General features: G+C 29.6%; 1 protein-coding gene across 3 annotated transcripts in view; it reads right to left on the bottom strand.

Moving 5' to 3' along the window:
* LOC136986575 (band 3 anion transport protein-like) overlaps positions 1-14,663 on the bottom strand; it is a 107,893-nt gene that overhangs the window by 19,536 nt on the left and 73,694 nt on the right. For all 3 annotated transcript variants that reach the window (XM_067284156.1, XM_067284155.1, XM_067284154.1), the window contains exon 15: positions 4,937-5,126. In XM_067284156.1, the coding sequence (XP_067140257.1) occupies positions 4,937-5,126 (190 nt within the window). The remainder of the gene's footprint in view (positions 1-4,936; positions 5,127-14,663) is intronic.

Below are 14,663 nucleotides of genomic sequence, written 5' to 3'. Positions count from 1 at the left end.
TTCTGTTTTGAAATGAGGGCATTCTGTGCGATTGGTTCCTTCTCGTCGTCTTCCTTCAGTCTGTCTTCTTCCAGTCGAAGTCGCTCAATTAAAGTGTCGATGTTCTTGTCCGTTGGATTAGCATTATCCCATGACGTCCTGAAGTGATGTAGTTTCGGCGGCAGTATTCCGAGCATTCTTGTTATAATCCAGCTTTCCTTAATTGTTTCTCCTTCAGCTTTTAAGTCTTCTGCATATTGTTGAACTGATAAGCAATTCTCCACTACAGACTTACTTGAATCATACTTATAATTAAAAAAATTTCTCTGTAGTCCTTCAATTGTGAGATCGGACCTTTTACCATACAAAGTTTCTAATTTGTGTATCATACTATACGCAGAGGTGCAATTTGCAATTTTCTTTGCGATATTACTGCTCACATTTAAACCTATACAAGTTTGAGCGTCTAAATCCTTTTTAATCCACGCTGCGACATCTGCCGCATTATTCGCATCTTCAGGTTTAAGAATGATTCCATTCGCAACGTCATACAAGTCCTTCGATCTCAACGTAAGATTTAGCTTAAACTTCCATGAGATATAATTAATATTTCCCTGCGAGTCTTCTGACAAAGTTTCCATTTGAGATTTCACGATATCCATATTGACAGAGAGCACTGACAAGGTTGACCGACGAATGAAGCTCGTCAAAGATGGCGATTGCGGACGATGAACGAAGATGTGGCTGACACGTATCTTGACGCAACTTGCGGTTCTCAATTTACGCTATTTCCTTTCTTTCAGACAAATTCGACTGTTGAGATTCGTTCACGGGACCTGGGCCCATAACCTGTGGTGATTTCCTATAACCGTGAACGAGTCAAAAACAGGGCGAGGCAAAGGCAACAAGAACATTTATTAACTCACATACATCCGACTTGGATCTTACACGAAAAGGACGCCTCCTATCGTGAACAATTGACAAACGGAAGTGTACATTGACCAGACAATAAATAAAGACTTAGCTTGTATATACGTAACTCGATCCCGAGTGGTTCTTTGACAGTCGGACACACAAAATAAGCGAATAGCGACTGACTAAAGCGCGGTTTACAATGACTAATATGATTAACCTTAACATATTTCTACTTTTTCCATTAGTATAATTGACAGCACATTCTACTATAGATGAAAAGTTTTGAATTTACACCCATATGCTAAATGTGGCACATAAACAAAGTCAGTACATCATAATACACAAAAAGTATATGAAGTAAAATTAAACAAATTTATACATGTATAGAAATCAATAAATTTTTTGAACAGCTACAAATGTATTTCACAAAAAGCTGAAATTCATAAAATTAGCTACAGTACAAGAGAATGATCATCATTATTTGATTGACTCCTGCTTATTGCGTATGTTACTGACAGCATACAAAATGAATAAACTGTATCATTTCCTATTCTATTTTACCATTGATAGTAATTTTATGGACAAAGCAAAAATTCCAACGTTCTTTAAAATTTTGACAAGACATCTAGTGATATCAAATCTTCAACATGATAGCTGAAAGGATTTTGAAAAAAAAAAAAAAAAATATTGAAGATGGAAACAATTGATCTTTCTTCAAACAGCAGAAATTTATTTAAGGAAGAATTTAACTTATTTTCAGACAATATTTTACAAAATTTTCAAAATCTGTAAATGAAGAATTAAACAAAAATGGTTGACTTTCCATAAACATTAAAAAACACAGTGAATCCTTGTTTTATACTGTAAAGGGTTCAGTAAGTTCTTATACTATTCTGCAATTTAACTTGGATTTTGTCAATATCTAACTTCTTATCTATTACTACTACTTTATGTGATTGTCATATCTACAATATCATCAATGAAAACTGCTTTAAAAGTTCACCTTCAAAACACAAAAAAAAACCTCTAAAAAAATAAATAAAAATGAAGTGACCTTTTAATTATAAGAGCAATTTTTCTTTTTTTTCATACACTTCAGAAAACTTTTAAATAAATGGTGTTTTTGTAAACTGTTATATTTTTCTTAACTTTTTCTAAAATTTAAGAAAATTAGATCTATTTTAAAAAATATGTTTTCAAATAAATAATAGAATTCAATATAGTTCACCATTTTAAAAATTTGTACATCATTATTTTTGAATATTTTAAAATAAACATTGGCTGCAGCTAAATATTGTAGTAATTTATACAATTTTTTTCATAATTAATTAATAAGTATGTCAACATAAATGAAGAATATGTTCTGTAAAGAAAATACAGTAGAGCATTGATTATCCGACTTAATTGGGGACTGGGGTTGGTCGAATAACTGAAAAGTCGGATAACCGAAAAACATAAAAAAATACATTATTAGTATAGTGTATTAGGCCTGGTTTAAATACTACCTTCCCTTTCATGGTCGAGCCAGTGCTGCCAGCTAAAACATGCAAAAATTTAACAAAAATAATATTAAAGTAATCAAGACATAACCAAGTATTGTAGCGCCACATCACTAGCGGACATTTGAATTTGCCGACTAGAACGCGGTCAGTTAGCCGATAAGTCGGTTAATCGGGGGTCGGATAATCGATGCTCTACTGTAATAATCTAAAAATTTCCAAAACAAAAAATTTTGTTTTAACCTTATTTAAGGCACTTATAACATATTTCCACATTTTCATTGAAGTCAACAGAGGAATAAATAAATAAATAATAATATTTTTAAAAACTAGTAGTTATGCAGATGACTATTTAAATGGCTGATCTTAAAACCAGTTTCCACTGTATTAAAAATGAAGTAATTTTCATTCATTATGCTGTCCTACATATTCACCAACACCAAATTACAATCACCTATTAAAAGTTTCTGATTTTGACTATGAACAAATTTAATAGCTGCAATTATGAACCTTTGTGGTTTCTAAAATCATCTTTAATCAATCAAAATTTGATAAATTACAATTTGTATACAGTGGCCATTCTTTCAGATATTCTGTAGTGATTCCAAGTAATGACACTGAACAAACAACATATAAAGCCTAATCACATTCTATAATGACCATGACTTTTTTAGAATAATAGTTGTATAATCTAACACTTGTTTTATTTTTTTAATGAACTTTCAGTTTGATAAGCAAGAATATTTATTACTTAGTTCTTTATTTTGTAATAGTTTTAAAATAAAACAAACCTTGCACACTTTTCCAGCAAAATAGCATTTTAATGTATTTTTTCTTTAACGAAAGCCTAAAGTGGGCCCTAAATAGAGCCAAAAATGTTTGTTTGGTGTATGTTTAGATATACATTAAGCCAGACATTGTGACATCATCATAATGTCTGGCTGAAATTTTTAATCATTTTAATTTTAAAAATCACAAACTTTCAGTCCAGACCAGAAGTTAACATATAGTTTGTAGTGATTCGTCACTATTACTAACATCATTTTTATGTTTTTTTGTATATACATATATGCATTCCATTTCGTCCGTGTCGGAATTTGAAGTATCGTCACGCGGGTTATTTGTTTTGTGGTACCGTATCACCCTTTGACAGGTGCTTGTAAGTGGACAGAGGATTGGTCGACTCTGTACCATGTGGACGCGGCTGCAGCCCCGGATGACGGGCAATGTAAAATGCGGTGCTACATGTTACGAGACACCTTTTTTTCATTGGCTGGCTCACCACCTGGACAGAAGAATTGTCAGACTTCTGAGTAAGAGGTGAGAATCGTCGCTCGTCATTACGAAAGGGACAAGATGACAAATTAAAAAAAAGAAATCCACTTGTATCTGTACAGAAGATCAGATTTTCGTCTAAGTTCCCTTACCAAGGAAAGGTTATTGTTAACATGGATGTATAGTAACTATTAGTTCATGAAGAAGGTAAAGATAATTCCTTTCTCGTTTCTATGAACTACATGTGGTTTGGAAAGGAAGGCCAGTGTGGGGATGACCTTGTGGTATACTCAACGATTGCCCGCATATGAATATTGTGTAATTCATGTGATTTATACATACTTATATATACATATACTGTATATAGATTTAGATTTGTAGTTTTAGTCTGATATAATTGTCTGTTATATACATGCTATAAGGCTTCATCGGCATATTTCATGTTGCAAGATGGGTTAATTGTAGTTGTTATAAGCGTAGATATTGTATCACTGATCCTAATTATTATAAAAGATAATACAGATATTGACAAGATTTCAAAGTGTGCTTATTTGTAAGATCTTTACACTCTTGCCTTAACACATCAGGAACGTTTCGTTTGATCCTCGACACCACAAGTTAATCTAGACCTCTGGTCTTGATTTTCAGCTATCTAACTCTGTTTGAGATTAAGGAAGAACAGATAGACAATAGTAGGAATCTACAGATCTGCAATTTGAGAAATGCAGCCCAATAATATAATTAGCATTCATATAATATATATGCAGGAACTGAAAGAAGACATTGTTTCTTAATATAGTTATTATAGTTTGTATATCCAGGTTTCTTATGTTCAACTTTTTTTAAGTTTAAATCATACTATAATAATTAATACATTATTACATTCAAATTTTGTTAATTCAATTCCATGTTGATAACTTATTAATGAGTTTACAATATGCTTATGTCATTTTAATGAAGTATATTGATAAAACAAATCAATAAAGTAATATTTTTAGAGAGAATATATCATTATATCATATATTCTCTCTTTGAAGATATTTGTATGATATATATCATATATCATACAAATATATATCATATATCATACAAATATCATATGCATTTTCCTTGCATATGATATTTGCATACAGAAATGGAAGTACAAAATTTTATCCATATTATTTGTACAAATATTTGTATACAAGCTTTTAAAGTTTCTTCAAACAAATATGCAATGTTACTTAATTCTTTATTTTGTAATAAAGTAATATATTAAGAGTAATTACCTTTTTCTTTTTCTTCTTTCCGTTTCCTTTGACGAATTTCTTGATATTTCTTCCTAATCTCTTGAATAGGCAGCAAAGATTTTCTTTCCCAGTCCCCGGGTGGAAGTACAATGCTATCATCCAGAAACTCATTAATGGCACACAGTAAATCCTTGCGGTCATCTGCTTTGTATGCAACCTCATGGAAATTCTGTAATTGATGGATTTCACTTGATGTCTTGTGCTAGCCAATTTTCCACTTTTCACTTAACAGCCACTAGACAGTGAAAAATACTTTTTTTCAGTTGTAATTCTATTTGTATCAGAGCTTTAATAGTCAGGCAGTACGTGCCACTTCATACCAAAACTTACAACTGTTGTGCAAATACTGAATCATCATGCAGCAAAAAATCTCCATGTGCATTCCATGAGATTTAAAATTTCATTTTATAAATAAGTTTTTGTCAGTGCTGTTAAGAAAGTGTTCCATTGCCAAATATAATATATTTAAATATAAATTTGTTAATATACACAAATATTTTATGAAATTTAACATAACTGATATTATATATATATATATATATATATATATATATAAAATTTGAAATTTAAATAATTCATTTTTTTAAATAGATATTAAACTGGATAATATAGTTAGAGTGGACCACTTAAACCAAAATGCACATGATAAAAAAAACATCATTAATTCTGTAATATTTTTAAAATAGTAAATTTCAAATATTTTATGATTTGTCATCCATTTTAAGAGTAATCAAATTCTGATTATTTTAAATTTAACCTAGTTATTTGTTTTTATTTTCATATGTTCTTAATTAATAATGAAACAAACACCAATTTGGCTAAATATTGGAAATTTTATGAATGTTAGATATGTATTATTTAATTATTTGTTGGCCAAGTAATAAATTTATTTTAAAAGCAGATATAATTTTTTTCTTCATACTCTTGAAACAAATCTAAACAATAAAACAGTTTCTTGTGGTTTGAATTTAAACATCTTTGTTTAACATTTTAGTAAACTCATTCTCTTGATGCAAATTGTTCATTTTCCCTTTTAACCTCATCTCATTTGATTTAATCTATATACTTCTAGGCAGAAAGATGAGAGTAGTGAAAATGTTAAAAACAGAAGGAAAAAAATGTCAATTGGGCAAAAGAAACCTGAATTTTCTTCTCAATAGGATCTCAAATTTCTTAAGTTTAAAGTTATTTAAATGATGTATAAGAAAAACAAAAAATTTTTTAATATTAAAATTAAATCTTCATCGATTCTTCCATTGCTGATTTAAAATTAAATAGAATTAAAGCATTTAACTTTAACATAAGTTTTTAAATAAATCATTTTTTAAATTTTGAATAATACATTTACCGTATTTACTTGAATATAAGACGATTTCACATATAAGACGAGGTGTGACTTTAAAAATCAAAATAAAGAAAAATGAGATTTTTTTAATACAATACTAATTTTATTTTATTTAATAACAAATAAAATATCAAATGCACGTAAATGCACACATTGTCCCACAAAAATTACTGGCATTTTAAATTTCAGGAAAAATCTTGTAAAATCGACAACATAATTTGTTCATATATAGCTGGACAATTGGAAACCTTCTTTTGCCAATTCTTAACAGTCGAATTCACTCTTTGTCGATTACACTAATGAGTTTCTTCAAGTTTCTGATTTCTAAATAATCATCTGTTTTCACGTGGGAATAGATTAAACTTATATCGGGCTCCCGTGTAATTTTGGAATTCAATTCAAAAGCTTTGCTTTTCCTATTGTGATTCATCTTTACTCCTGACAATACACAAGAACGATTCAAATGACCCAGATAAAATACTTTCATTTTCAAACACCAGAAGGTGAGAATCCGGTAAAAAATACAAATACACAGTTTACAAAAATTATACAAAAACGAAATGAATTCTTTGCTTGCACATATAGGACAACCTAGGTTTTTGAAGCAGTGAAAAATGGATAAAAACTCATCTTATATACAAGTAAATACGGTAATTCATAAAAGCATTAGAACAGTATACTATTGATAGTAATACTGTTTATAAGCCCTAAAGTTGACTGTAGCCACTAAAATCATAATATAGAGGTGAAAATAAAATGTCATTCAGTCAAAGAAAAAATTTCCTTGATTTCTTAATAATTTTTGTTCATATCTGTCAGGTTTCACAATATAATGATGAAAAAGTAAACACAAATTTTTAAATATTGTTTAAGCATTCGAAAACTAATGTAACTAATGTAGGAATAATCACATTACACTTAATTTGTATAAATAAATATGCAAAATGTATAATATGATCTCCTATCCTATAAACTAAGAACATATAAATAGAAAAAGTAAGATATAAGAATTTGAAGAATTAAAAGAAAAATATTTCACTCAGATATTTCGAAATAACTGGATCTATAAAAGAAAAAAAATTTGAATGAATAAAATCACTAATTTACAGGGTTTTTAACCAGTAAAACTTAATCCATATAATTATATTAAATTTATGTAAAATATTTATAAATTTTATAAATTTTTATAAATTTTTGAAAATTATTTAGATTTGGCCTTTGCACAATAAAGATGATTTTAAAAACTGTGTGACAGCCACCTGCCACACATTATATGTAAATATATTTTAGTTGTAGATCTTCTGGAATGTTCTCTGCCTCTCTTTTGTCTCTGTTTTGAGTCTTGTTGGTTTATTGCCTAAAGGGCAACAACCCAGCAGAAGTAGAGGGGAGTTTTGTATAAGCCTAGTAGGTGGAAGAAATTGGAAGTGCATGTGTGTATAAAAGGCTCAAGAAGGTCACTAGGACATGGTGACCATAAAGTTTATATGAAATCGGGACAATAAAATCACTAACAAAAAGAAAATTCAATGTCACAAAGGATTGACCATCCCATTTTACATTTACAGAGAGAACATTAACTGCCTTCATCTACCATTTTAAGCTTAGAGATACCTATCCCACATTGAACCTTTTAATTTCTTCTCCCTCTCCCATATTTCTATCTTCTCCTCAGGATAATTTTAAGATAAACTTGTGATCTTAAAAAATCTATGCATTAAATGTATGTTGTGATTATTGAAATTGTGTAATGGAAATTGCAAAATAAACTTTTTTGTGACATATTTCTTGGGTTCATTTACAAGCCTGAATGAAAATTATTCTCACAACTGTAGATTAGATTAGTCTGAGCAAGTAAAATCCAAATATAAACTTAGCCCAATCATTTAATTATTACTCTAACCAGAATTTACAAATTCTCTTAAAAAAATGACAATCTTGAATTTTAAATTATTCTCTTATAATTTATTAAATATTTTATCATAACTGCTGATAAAGTGTACACAGAGTGATTCATAAAAATCTTCGATAATCAAATTATCATCATTAATATTCCAACATATAGTGAATTTACCACAAGAAACAGGCTGCAAATTATTTTTAAAATAGAAAATTAATTCTGGCTTTTAATAAATAGTTTTCAGAATATCAAAGATATGATGTATATTATCACAACATTTAGAGTAGCATCTAAACATTGTTTCATTAATTTAATTATTTTAAATATTGAATCAGTTTTTTTTAAATATCTATTTAAAAAAACCATTAAATTTGGTAATTATATAGTAATTTGTTCAATTGAAATCATATTATTTCAAAAAATATTGACTATTTAAGCATCAGCATCAGAATGTAATTGCATAAAATTTAAAGATAAACATGAAATAAAATGTGTGTGAAAATGATTTAAGTAAAAGACAATTTTAATCAAGATAACTAGTAAAGGAACTGTGAAAGTTTATGGTTTTGGCCTTTGCTATTATTTATAGCATTCAAAAACAGAAATCTTAAAAATTTGTATTTGTAGCCATTGCTTTATATTGTGTTGTATGATTCTGCTGAAAATGAGAGGCATGTCTTCTGAAAATGTTTCAAAAGTAAAGTTTTGTGGACTCCTTCAACAGGGTTGTGGCTGTCGGCCATATCATTGTATAGTTATATTAATATTTTTATATTTTATTTTAGATTTAAGATTTCCTTTGTCTTTACTATTCGAGGAATTCCTTCTTTAATCCTTTCCCCCCTCAGGTGGAGTCGCTGTTTTGGGGAAGTAACGTCCTGAGACAAAAGAAGTAAGGAGACCCAAGGGATTAGCAAGTGCGGGAAAGCGAGTTGGAAAGCAGATTTTGGAACCAAGAGATCGGAGGCTAGACATTCTTGGGGACAAGATCAATGTTCCCATGTTAAAGAATAGAAAGTGAGAAGTTGAGAGGATAAAAATTCCAGAGACTCATAATAAGAAGCAGAGGACAACCTTAAGAAAGACGGTAGAAACTGGACGATTAACAAAGTACGGTGACTCATCCCAGACCATGTGGCAAGCAGAACATTCCCGGGTATTTCCATCGTCCTCTTATGCTATTCCTAATTATCTATCTTCCTCTCTCCTTATAGTTTATAAGTAGGTTAAGGCTTAGATATAAGTTTCCTTGCATATAACTTTGTTGTGACTTGAATACCTGATTTTCATCCATTCGAAAAGTCCAATTATTGTATGTGAAAAGGAACCTTTTATCGCCTGTTATCGCCTTTCAAATTAAAATTAGTACATTATAAAGCAAATATTTTATCAATCAATATTACATTAATGAAAATTATTTACTGATAAGAAAAAGTTAAATTATCAGCAGTCATTAAGTCTAGTGGTAAATTCACAGGCAATAACATTTTTAACAACAATGAATATTGAATAGTTCTCTTAGGTAAACTATATTTAGAGTATTATTTTGATTTGGGTATTAGTTTTAAGATAATTACTAAAAGATATGGATTATAAACATTAGTACTATAATATATAAAACCAAATATCTAAAGGCTGGATTTCTTAGGCTATATTTTGGCCAGACTAAGATGCATCCTGAAAAAAAAAAATCTGTCTGGCTTTTGGATATTTGATCATAAAGATTTGGGCTTAAAATAGTATTTTTAATTACCATAAAAAACTTTTCCATTTATATTCTGTATTCATTTAACTAATAAAATTCATTAATTTTAAATAATTTCAGCTTGATATTGATGACATTTAAGACCCACATTACCAAAACTAAGAGAGTGGCATTTTTTTAATTATCATCTGTTGATGACGATTAAAAAATATTTTTAAAAATTCTTTAGATAATAATTTAGATTTTTGATTTAATCATTAATAAAAGAACATTCAGTTTTATGTGGACCACCCTATACTAATAGTAAAGTATAATATATAAACTGTATGTAAAAAAAAATACTTGTATATATACATACTCATGTATAAGCATTCATATACATAAATATGTACACATACTATGATTATATTAAAAAACTATACAGACTAAATATATTCCTTTTCCTTTTAGTAACATTTACTTAATTTTATTGAGCATTTTTTTCACTATCGTATCATATCATATATCATATATACAGGGTGGGCCAGCGAAAACGAAACGGCAGAGTGTTCGTGTTCGTCCAAGCAAAGCGCTCGGACAGGTCGATTTTACTCTCGAGGGGACATCTTTTGCAATAAAGTTTTTGCGATTCTGAATATTAACTAAACAAACATTTTTTTTCGAAATAAATGCTTGTTTAGTTAATACAAAATAAATGAGTTTTTAAAATTTTATTGTTGTCTGTTGTATTCAGAATCACAAAAACTTTATTGCAAAAGATGTTCCCTCAAGAGTAAAATCGACCTGTCCGAGCGCTTTGCTTGGACGAACACGAACACTCTGCCGTTTCGTTTTCGCTGGCCCACCCTGTATATATCATAATAATAATAATAAACAGAACAAATTTTATTTTTATATCGTTTAGCATCGCAGAATAAAATTATAAAAACATATCAAATGTAAGTATATCATCATCTTTAAAATAATTGATAAAGAAAAAATTTTCCTAACATTGCATTAACCCAAAAATTTTCCTATCTGAAATGAAATATACAATAGTTTTCATGAATTTTTAAATTCAACATAACAAAACATAAATTTGTTTATTGAAGATTTTTACTAAAATATTTAGATTTTGAAATAATCATACACAAGAATAAATTTTAAAGCATTTTAAGAATTTCTAAAAATGCTTTAAAAACATGTTAAAGATTACTGAAATTCATATTCATTAGCAACAATGCATAATTTAAATTTTTTTATATTTAATTATACTTGATTTAAATATAGAAAAAAAATTTAATTTAATATCAAATACATTGATATTTTTTTATACTAAAGTATTATTACTGATTTAATTTTTGAATGATTATTAACTTTGTTTTTTATTGCAAGGTATAAAATATTAAATCTGAATATATTTCAGAGAAGCATTAACTTCTTAAGAGCTATTGTTTCTATTTACTTAAAACCCCAAAAGGAAAAATGATAGATATATATAAAAAGTTTATTCAAAATTACAATATGCTTACAATTGTAAAAGATAAAACAGAAATACTATTCTCTAAATTAGATGTGTCACTAGAATAATAAAGTATTACAATTCATTGCACCTCTCTGATTATTCTACCTTACTAAATCTTCTACAATATCTGAAAAACTTATTTTTTAGATCATTTCTTCTTTTGGTATAGCACAACCTATCAATGTTACTGGCTTACTGTAAACAACATATTTTATTAGCCTGTTCAAGGTCAAATTATTCTGCACCTGCCAGCAATAGTTGGCTAAGTTTTGTTTTACTTTAAGCTTAATGTACTACATACATTGAAAAAATTTTTCTGAGTTATTTTACAAATGAAAATGCAGCAATTTTTATATAAAAGTCATTTTAACATACGTTAAAATAAATATGCATGAAATCCAAAAACAAATGCTTAAAAAAGCTTTGCAAATAAATTAAAATTTGATTTTTGTATGAAAAATTTTAAAACGCAGATCTGCACACAATGCCACATTTAGGGATTGCAATCCAGCAGTGAAATCATTCCAGCTGGATCCAGCGCGGATGTATTTTTGGTGCAATAAAGTGTTATCTATCTATCTATATATCCTGCAATTTATGTTTTTTTAACAAAATAAAACATTTTAAAAAATACTTTAAAAGCTTTTATTATTTAGACTGGTCACTATAAATCAGTAAAACTTCTTACACATTTAGGTAGTAAAATTAACTTTGGTTCGGTTTAACATTTGAGATAGAGATAATTAACTTTAAATGTTTAGTTAGATTATAATTATAATGTAATCTTTAAGTTAAATAATAGCAAAGGTAATTCTACTGATTAATTTATATTAATATATTATAATAATGTAAGGACGGATAATCGGTGGCTAAGTGGCTATCAGTCTTACCAGTTTTCATATATATAGGCTCTACATATTAGTCTGTAGTTATTTATAGGTATGTAAAACTATGTACTGGAAGTAGAATAAGTTAAATAAACTACATCTTTATCAATCCAGCAAAATTTAATAAAATAATAACGTTTTCAATCATTTTTAACGATCTTCCTCGGTTACAAAAAAAAATAGAACATTAAATATAGAACATAAAATGTGTTCGGAATAAATATGAAAATTAACGGAAAACGCCCAAACGGACAAAATATAGATAAATAAACAAAATAAATAGCGGAAAAAATATATACAGGGTGTTTTTTTTAAACTGACGGTACTCAGAAACATCTGTAGAGCAATCTAGCAGCCGGACTGTCGCCAAATTTGGGAGAGTGACTAAGGACGACATGGAAAAGAGATTCTGCGAAGAAAAAAGTAATACCTAAATTCGCCGGTAGAGGAGGATTTGGCGCTGTTGTAGCGAAAAAGCTACCAGCACTTCACTGAAGAAAGGGTCATCAGTCGCTTTTTTCCACTTGCATGGCCGCCTCGCTCCCCGGATCTAACCCCATGTTACTTTTTCCTGTGGGTTACTTAAAGTCCAAGGTCTATCTTGGTAGTGTCCCAAACTTGATGACTTTGAAGGACAACATTTCTCGAACTGTGATGAACATTCCTGCGAACATGTTACACTCGGCCATAGGGAACACGGTGTTCAGGATGCAATGAGTTGTCCAGCAGGACGGTGATCACATTGAAGAAGGGAGAAGGTTATTTGCTGATTAATTAAACTTTCATTATTACACTGAAACCTCTGTCTGATTATTCATTCGTGTGTTTGTTAATTGCAGCTGGATTTTATGCAGATTCTTAGCTGTTTTGCTACAACAGCGCCAAATCCACCCCTACCGGCAAATTTGGGTACTACTTTTTTCTTCGCGAAATCTCTTTCCCATGTCGTCCTTAGTCACTCTCCCAAATTTGGTGACAGTCCGGCTGTTAGATTGCTCTACAGATGTCTCTGAGTACCGTCAGTTTAAAAAAAAAACACCCTGTATATAAGATCCAATGAAACCAGCATTGTCCGTTAATAACATTAATTAATGTAAAAGGTTCTCCACATGGTAGACGATAAGTCCACATCTCTATGGTTTATACAACCAGTTGTCATGTGCGCCTTGCAGATTTCCAATCTCTCAAGATGTTTGACCGTTTGCCTATTCGTCGTCGTTTTTATAATTGCCACTTGATCCCATTGGACGTTAACATCCTTCTGTCTTGCGTATGATGCCAGCGCAGTGTTGTCAAGGTTCTTACTGATTGTATATTTGTGCTCTTAAGCCTTTGTTTTAAACTGCACATCGTTGCACCCACATAAACAAGCTTGAAATTGAAACGTTAGTTGTGTAAAGGCACCGAATTCCAATCTCTCTTTCTTTTTATCGTTTCTTAAAAGTTTGAAAACAGTGGGATTACGTCGGTATACAATACGAAAATTATCAGACCTGGCAGTACATCTATGTATCTTGTTTTAAAAAAATGGGATGTAATTAAGCACTATTCTTTCTATATTTATTTCAAACACATTTTATGTTCTATAGTTAATGTTGTATTTTTTTTGTAACTGAGGAAGATTGTTAAAAGCGATTGAATACATTATTATTTTATTAAATTTTGCTGGATTGATTAAGGTATAGTTTATTTATAAGTAATTTAATTATTAGTGTTAGTAAAGTAGTGAGTAAGTAATTAGTAGCAGTCTAGTAGTTAGCAAAGCGGGAACGCGACGACGTAGACTTTTGCGCAATTATTTAGAAAGTTAATTGAGTATTTGCGGATCCGCAGTGCTAGATCCAGCAGGCCGAAGAATACGCTGGATCCAGCTGGATTGCTGGATGAGGGATCCAGCAATTGCAATCCCTAGCCACATTACAATATTTAAACTCATATTGATTTTTTAAAAAGATATTCTCATGTACAAGCTCTCATTTACAACAGTTTATGTTCATTGAGCATTGACATAAAAAATTTTATCATGCTTGAGACTTAAATAAGTGCTAAGACACATGATATTATAATTTTGAAAGATCTAATGACAAATAATGTCATCTTGTTTTAATAAAATGTACTAAATGACAAATGAATTAACACAGGCAATTTCAAGTTCATGAAGAGTGCCTCTACAAATCAACTCAGATGTGGCCTTGAACAGGTTAATCTTAACTGAGAAAAACTATATTCTACTAAAACTATAGAAATGGGCAACATTAACATTATTCTTAATATAACAAATATAACTTAGATGAGTGGTCAGAGAACTTTGTCTCCCAATACTACTCTCTCACTATATACAATGTCTCAGGTGATAAGTTAGTAC

The sequence above is a fragment of the Centruroides vittatus genome, unplaced genomic scaffold (genome assembly GCF_030686945.1).
Source record: "Centruroides vittatus isolate TY-2023 unplaced genomic scaffold, ASM3068694v2 scaffold_1152, whole genome shotgun sequence".
NCBI lineage: Eukaryota > Metazoa > Arthropoda > Arachnida > Scorpiones > Buthidae > Centruroides > Centruroides vittatus.
Note: the sequence above shows the minus strand (reverse complement) of the source record. Positions and strands in the feature narration are given on the sequence as shown.